At 30.6% G+C, this 8,484-nt stretch overlaps 1 protein-coding gene across 3 annotated transcripts in view; it reads left to right on the top strand.

The window, feature by feature from the left end:
- Positions 1-5,015, top strand: part of LOC113005009 — a 9,316-nt gene extending 4,301 nt beyond the window's left edge. Inside the window, exons 5-8 of one of the 3 annotated variants that reach the window (XM_039446842.1) lie at positions 1-216; positions 4,165-4,289; positions 4,405-4,532; positions 4,621-5,015. The exon at positions 1-216 is cut by the window's left edge and continues 95 nt beyond it. In XM_039446842.1, coding sequence (XP_039302776.1) covers positions 1-216; positions 4,165-4,289; positions 4,405-4,532; positions 4,621-4,935 — 784 coding nt within the window. In that variant the 3' untranslated portion in view covers positions 4,936-5,015. The remainder of the gene's footprint in view (positions 217-4,164; positions 4,290-4,404; positions 4,533-4,620) is intronic. The other 2 variants (XM_039446841.1, XM_039446843.1) reach the window with 2 other exon arrangements.
- The last annotated feature ends 3,469 nt before the right edge of the window (positions 5,016-8,484 follow it).

The following is an 8,484-nucleotide window of genomic DNA, read 5'->3' as shown; positions in this document are numbered from 1 at the left end:
GAACAAAAAGCAATCTACTGATACTTGCGCAGATATTGAACCTAAGGATGAAACAGATGTTGTTAAAGATGCGATTAATTTTATGAAGTTTGCAACTGTTGATCAAAAAGATAATATTATTAAGAAAGTAAAGGAGACTTTCAAAGTCAGGAGATATTTATATCTAAACGAACATTTTTTTGAAACATTTCCAAGATTTTTGGACATGCCTGAGTTTTTTATTAACTTTTTTCAATAATTATAACTTTAATAATAATAACAGCAAGAAATATAATAACAAAATGATAAAATAATAACAACAATAAATATAATAACAAAATAAAGTAAAATAATATAAATAATAATTTAAATAATAATAATTTATATGGCTAATAACCAAAAGTAATTCAAAATATTATATTTTTTAGATTGGCTATTTTCAAATGACTGTAACTCGGTGAAAAATCATCGTAGATAAAAAATAAAAAAGCATTTTGAAGCTTGAAGATCCAACTTTAACGCTCTATCAGCAGATTTTCAAAATTCTTTTAACTTCCTTGTCTTATGCAGTAAAAAAGCACACCCTGTTTTGTTCCTTAAAATTTCGTATTTTTGACACTTTGCAGCTCGACCAACAAATTTTTTTCGAACAATTCAAGTAAAGCTTCATAAACTACAACATTTTGCCTACAAAATGCTTTTTTTAAAATTTCTCTACGATTTTTTTGACCGAGTTACGCTACTTTGAAGCTAAACCTGCATTTTTTACAAATGATATCCGTACTCCGTGAAAAATCATCGTAGACAAAAAATCAAAAAACCATTTTAAAGCTCGAAGTTCCAGCTTTAACATGCTGTTAATGGTTTTCAAAAATTTTCTCAATTTCTTAGTACTATGCCCCAAAAAAGATACACTGTTTTTTCCTTAAAATAACGTATTTTTAACAGCCTGTAGCTCAATAAAAAAATTTTTCTCGACAAATCCAATGCAAGTGCCATAAAGTATGACATTTTCTCTACAAAATGCTTTTTTTAAAGTTTTCTCTACGATTTTTTTTGACCGAGTTACAAGACTTTGAAGATATACATTTTTTACAGTACATTTTTCGGAAAAATAACGTCTACCGCCGACATTAGCATTACCCAATGTGCACCACGTGGAGGTTGTCGGTCGGATTTTTGCACATCGTGTGTGTGTGTGTGTGTGTGTGTGTGTGTGTGTATGTATGTATCACAGCAGAGATAAGGACCCCGCAGTTCGTCACTTCTGCAGTATTTAATGACTCCAAACCCTCTCTGCTGTGTGTGTATGCGCTCGCGCGCATGAGAGTTCAATAGTGTGTATTTCCTCCTCTCTGATCAATTACTGCTTGCAAGCGTTCTCGCATATTTATACATCTTGCAATACGATCTTGCGGAATGTTGTGCCAAATTTCCGTTAAAATTTCTCCCAATTCTTCTAAATTTCGCGGCTGTTCCTCGCGACGCCTTAATCGTCGTTCCATTTCATCCCAAATGTGCTCGATTGGATTTAAGTCCGGGCTATTGGCGGGATGATTTAACAGTCTAATTGCGTGTCGTTGAAAAAATCGTTGCGTTATATTCGCCGTATGAGGTCGAGCGTTGTCCTGCATAAAAATAAAGTTCCGACAGGTTCGATTTAATAGCAAAACGTGTGGTCGTAGAATATCGTTGATATAACGAACACCCGTCATTGCCGGAGGTGGCAGGATCACTAGATCACTTCGTCTTGTAAGTGATATACACCCCCACACCATCACGGAACCGCCGTTGTAGGATCGTATTGGCATAACGCAACGTCGATCATAGCGTTCATTTCGTCGATGCCAAGTACGTATACGAGCATCATTGTCATAAAGGCAAAAACATGATTCGTCGGAGAAATATACATTTCTCCAATCCTGTGAACTGTAAACATATAGTCGTCTTAGTCTAAAAAAATCTCTTTTTAGACAAAGATGACCATATGTAAACATTGCATGCTCAATACAATAAAATTTTGTTTAGTACGCCGGCGATTCTCGCAGTGTGATAAGCGACACGGAATTTTCAAAATGCCGCGTAGACATTTATCGGCCGTAGAAGTTGCACGCATAATTGCGCTTTTGCAACAAGGTTTTAGTATGCGTTATGTGGCGCAAGATATTGGTGCATCTTTGTCCGTAGTGAGTAGAGCTTGGTTACGATATCAAGACACGGGAAATTACACGAGACGTGAAGGTAGTGGTCGTTCTCGATTAACGACAAATAGACAAGATCGAGCCATTGTTCGTTATGCATTAGAAAGACGAATAATTACCGCAAGAAACATTCGTAATGACATTCATTTGCGCCATGTGTGCGAACAAACAATTCGCAACCGTTTGAGAGAAGCCGGTCTTCGTTCTCGTGTTCGTGCACAAGTACCAAGACTCACACTCGTACATCGCCAAGTACGTTATCAATTTGCGCGCGATCACATAAATTGGACCGCTAGGGATTGGAGAAATGTATATTTCTCCGACGAATCACGTTTTTGCCTTTATGGCAATGATGCTCGTATACGTACTTGGCGTCGACGAAATGAACGCTATGATCGACGTTGCGTTATGCCAATACGATCCTACAACGGCGGTTCCGTGATGGTGTGGGGGTGTATATCACTTACAAGACGAAGTGATCTAGTGATCCTGCCACCTCCGGCAATGACGGGTGTTCGTTATATCAACGATATTCTACGACCACACGTTTTGCTATTAAATCGAACCTGTCGGAACTTTATTTTTATGCAGGACAACGCTCGACCTCATACGGCGAATATAACGCGACGTTTTTTTCAACGACACGCAATTAGACTGTTAAATCATCCCGCCAATAGCCCGGACTTAAATCCAATCGAGCACATTTGGGATGAAATGGAACGACGATTAAGGCGTCGCGAGGAACAGCCGCGAAATTTAGAAGAATTGGGAGAAATTTTAACGGAAATTTGGCACAACATTCCGCAAGATCGTATTGCAAGATGTATAAATATGCGAGAACGCTTGCAAGCAGTAATTGATCAGAGAGGAGGAAATACACACTATTGAACTCTCATGCGCGCGAGCGCATACACACACAGCAGAGAGGGTTTGGAGTCATTAAATACTGCAGAAGTGACGAACTGCGGGGTCCTTATCTCTGCTGTGATACATACATACACACACACACACACACACACACACACACACACACACACACACACACACACACACACACACACACACACACTCACTCACACACACACACACGATGTGCAAAAATCCGACCGACAACCTCCACGTGGTGCACATTGGGTAATGCTAATGTCGGCGGTAGACGTCATTTTTCGAAAAAATGTACTGTAAAAAATGTATATCTTCAAAGTCTTGTAACTCGGTCAAAAAAAATCGTAGAGAAAACTTTAAAAAAAGCATTTTGTAGAGAAAATGTCATACTTTATGGCACTTGCATTGGATTTGTCGAGAAAAATTTTTTTATTGAGCTACAGGCTGTTAAAAATACGTTATTTTAAGGAAAAAACAGTGTATCTTTTTTGGGGCATAGTACTAAGAAATTGAGAAAATTTTTGAAAACCATTAACAGCATGTTAAAGCTGGAACTTCGAGCTTTAAAATGGTTTTTTGATTTTTTGTCTACGATGATTTTTCACGGAGTACGGATATCATTTGTAAAAAATGCAGGTTTAGCTTCAAAGTAGCGTAACTCGGTCAAAAAAAATCGTAGAGAAATTTTAAAAAAGCATTTTGTAGGCAAAATGTTGTAGTTTATGAAGCTTTACTTGAATTGTTCGAAAAAAATTTGTTGGTCGAGCTGCAAAGTGTCAAAAATACGAAATTTTAAGGAACAAAAGAGGGTGTGCTTTTTTACTGCATAAGACAAGGAAGTTAAAAGAATTTTGAAAATCTGCTGATAGAGCGTTAAAGTTGGATCTTCAAGCTTCAAAATGCTTTTTTTATTTTTTATCTACGATGATTTTTCACCGAGTTACAGTCATTTGAAAATAGCCTAATTTTTGGTGTCTGGAAAGTGTTCACAACAATAAATATAATAACAAAATAAAGTAAAATAATATAAATAATAATTTAAATAATAATAATTTATATGGCTAATAACCAAAAGTAATTCAAAATATTATATTTTTTAGATTGACATTGAATTCGAATTATTGTTTCCTCATATTGATAGAGATATTTTAAATACATATCTGGACTACGCCAACCATATTGTAAACGTTTACAATATCGAAAAACAAGACAAAACTTTACTTGGTAAAATTATTAATTGAAATTATTACTTGGAGAATTATTAAATACATTATAGTATGTAATACATTATACAAATACAAATACATTATAGTATGTAATTTTTAATATTTTTTATTAGATTGGGATCGTATTACGAATTCATTTATTGCTCTAACGCAATTAGTACCTCCGACTGCTAGAGGAAAAAAGTCTGCGGCGAGAGAAAGAAGCACAAACATAATCAAAAAGTTAATCATCTATACACAGGTATAATCATCTATACTCATTTTAACTATGAATTATATATTTGAAATCATCTAAAATAATTAATAGGGTTACTATCTACTTTTCTCAGAGTGCAACACCACTGAATACTGATGATAGTAAAAGTCAACCGAAGTTAATCGCAGTTGGACCAAATAAACTCGCAATTGAACAATACTTTTTGAAAATTGATAAACATTTAATTCTATTACAAACAAGAGACATTATTAAAGCCATTGATTATCTTTTTAAGGCTCACTATGCGTTTCATATTGAATATGATGGAGATTTACACAATTTTTGGATCTTAATACAACACTATTTTTACAAAATATCTAGTAAATGTACTAATAAAATCATTGAAACGTTTACAAAAATTGAATGTGCAAAAAGAGAGTCAACGTAATATGTTTCACTTCAATTATATATTTGTTGTATTAAGATCGAATTAACACAATTAATCTTCATTTGTATTATTTTTCTAAAAAAAAGAAAAAAATTTTATTTTTTTGTAATTTTTTAATTTTCTTAAAACTTCTTAAAAATTAAAATATAATTATTTGAAATAATTAAACTCGAATATTCGATTATATATATTCATGATATTGAAAGTATTTTGTAAGTTTCTATAAAATTGAACAATTTATTAAAACTGTAAAATTATAATTTAAATATTTACAGTTAAGTTAGAATTTTAGTTAAGCTAGAGTTAGAGTTAAGTTAGAGTTTTTAGTTACTTATGAAGTTAGTACCTCGATTATTACACTTTACCTATTTTGTAATAATGTCTTTCGAATGTTATTTGTGTACTTACAAAACACCAGAAATTAACCAAATATGTAGTCATTTACGTGAGCGACATTTGTTGTTTGATAGCTCTAGACTTAGTTTAAAATGTTGTGCAAGTGCAGGTTGTCCTACTGTATTAAAAACTTATAACGGATTCAGAAAGCATCTAAAAAAGTGTCAGCAATTACAAAATGCATCTTCGAGTTATGAATCGAGTTATGGTATTAATGATCCTGCTTTTTTATCAATAGCTAATGATAGTGATACCGAATTAAATGAGCAAGATGATGATAATACTGTTTGCAATGATAACGAAGATATAAAAAAATATATACAAAACTATGTTATGGAAATGTATTCATTGGGATTACCAGAGCTTACAATAACCAAAATTCTTGAAAGAACATCAGAATTAATTTATCCTTTACTTGAAAATATTGTGTCATTTTCAAATTTAGACGAACGTCAAAATCTTGCAAATAAATTTAAATATTGCTTCCAAAATCATCTAAGTAAGTATAGTCGGAATAAATTTTTCGAAGAAAATATAGGAAAGAAATATATTAAACCTATACGAGTGCCACATGGTATCAGACTCGATAAAAAATATGACAGTAAAGCCCAATGTTACAAGCAAATTCCAATTACAAGTACTTTTACGTATATTCCTTTATTAGAAACACTGAAAGTTTTATTAAATTATGAAGCTATTAAAAAATACTTAATTAATGATATAAAAATAAACAATAATGCATACACACATTTTGTTGATGGGGATATTTACAAAAATAATTCTTTTTTCAAAAATAATGAGAATGCAGTTCAACTCCAGCTATTCTTTGATGAATTTGAAGTCTGTAACCCCTTGGGTAGTAAGTCAGGTGTTCACAAAATAGGAGCCTTTTATTTTGTTATTAATAATCTTCCTTTTTATATCAATTCGACTTTGGAAAATATTCATTTATTAGCTTTATGTTATAATCTTGATATTAAACAATTTGGATTAAATCCGGTATTACATAAAATAGTAAATGATATTAAAATCTTAGAAAAAGAAGGAGTATTTATCGAATCTTTAAATACCTATATAAAAGGCCCATTGGTATCATTAGCTTTTGATAATTTAGGTGGAAATATGCTTTTTGGTATGAATGAGTCATTTAATGCTCATTATTATTGTAGGATTTGCACAATTCGTAAAGAAGATGCTCAACAAGCTTGTACTGCTGATGATAATTTATTACGCACGTTTAAAAGTTTCATTAATCTTTCGAATCAGCTTCATTATGCAAATAGTGATACAATAAATTTTTTTGGAATTAAGAATAAAAGTCCTTTATTTGATTTAGCTTACTTTAAACCGGGTGAAAATTTAAGTGTTGATCTAATGCATGACTTTTTAGAAGGCATTTACCAAAGAGATATAAATTTATTCTTCGATTTCTGCGATAAAAATAAAATAATCTGTTTGAGTGATTTAAATGATAGAATACAAGCCTTCGACTATGGTTTACACAATAGAGCTAATTTGCCTAGTGTTATAAATTTGAATAAAAAATCTAATACAATTGGACAACGTGCAGCACAAACACTGTGTTTAATTATTCACTTACCTGTAATTTTACGAGATATAATTACAAAACTTGATCAAAATTTTAATAAATGGAAGATAGTTTTACTAGTAATAAAAATGTTAAAAATTGTATTATCACCTAAAATTACAAGTAATATGTTAGACGAATTACAAAGTAGTGTAAAAGAGCATCATGAACTTTTAATTAAAGAGTTTTCTGTTTCTTTAACACCGAAAGATCATATAATTCTTCATTATGTAATGATTATTAAGAAAATGGGTCCTCCAAGGACTTATTGGACAATGAGATACGAAAGTAAGCATGATTATTTGAAAGACTTAGCTAATAAGTTAAAAAATTTTAAAGATATTGCGTATACGTTGGCTATACGTCACCAAAAACACATGATGTCTCTTTGGGAAAATAAAAATTCATCTTTTAATAGTGAACCAACATTAAAAAAGTTTGAAAAACAAAATTTAAGCTTTACCAATTACAATGAAATTATTATGAATAGTTTACACATTACCATTGATACACCCATTTATGTAGGAGAAAGTGTAGAATATCGAGGTACTAACTTAAAAATAAATAAATTTATATGTTCATCTTTTTCTAACGATTTGCCCACTTTCAGTAAAATTTTATTTATTTTTTCTGTGAATTCCGAAATATATGCGATATGTGAAAGCTGGAATACTTTAAAAATATCATCCTCGTGTTTAGGATATATTGTAAAAAATACATCTATTTTATTTGTAGTAAAAATAATTAATATACCATATACTAAAAATTGGGAGATTTACGAATCGCTAGAAAAAGATTTAGTAATTATAACTGATTATTTTTTGTAAACTTAAACTTGCGCTGAATAGTCATAAGTGGAAATTTATGAAAAAATTTTTTTTAAATAAAATGTAACAATTGAGTTAATTATAAGGATATATAAAATTTTTCAATTATTTAATATGTATGTTATTTATAAATCCTATCATAATTATAAAAATAATAATAAATATAGCATTACTAATAATTTAAAATTTTCGGTTTTGGAACAAGCTATACACTGTAAAAAATTTTTATAAAAGTACAACCATTATATTACAGTGGGTAATTTTGGGACCTATTATATACATATATACTAAAAATGTTATTGTAACATACCAAAATGTTAAACAATTTTTAAAAATTACATAAACTGTAAAAATTGTTTGTAAAATTACAATCAGTATATTAGGTAATTTTGAGACCCATTATAATAGTTGTAAATTTACACACGTTTGTTTTTGCAATTTAGAAGTAAATTTTACTTGTATAATGCAAAAACAAACGTGTGTAAATTTACAACTATTATAATAGGTCTCAAAATTACCTACTATACTAGTTGTAATTTTACAAACAATTTTTTACAATTTATGTAATTTTCAAAAATTGTTTAACATTTTTAGAATGTTACAATAACATTTTTAGAATTTTAAAGCAACAGTGTAAGAATGTTAAAATAACAGTGTTGGTATGTTAAAACAACAGTTTTGGAATGTTAAAAAAATGGTTTTAGAATGTTAAAATAACATTTTTAGAATGTTAAAATA

Source organism: Solenopsis invicta, chromosome 3, assembly GCF_016802725.1.
Source record: "Solenopsis invicta isolate M01_SB chromosome 3, UNIL_Sinv_3.0, whole genome shotgun sequence".
In the NCBI taxonomy this organism is placed as follows: domain Eukaryota; kingdom Metazoa; phylum Arthropoda; class Insecta; order Hymenoptera; family Formicidae; genus Solenopsis; species Solenopsis invicta.
This window is presented reverse-complemented; position numbering and strand designations above follow the sequence as displayed.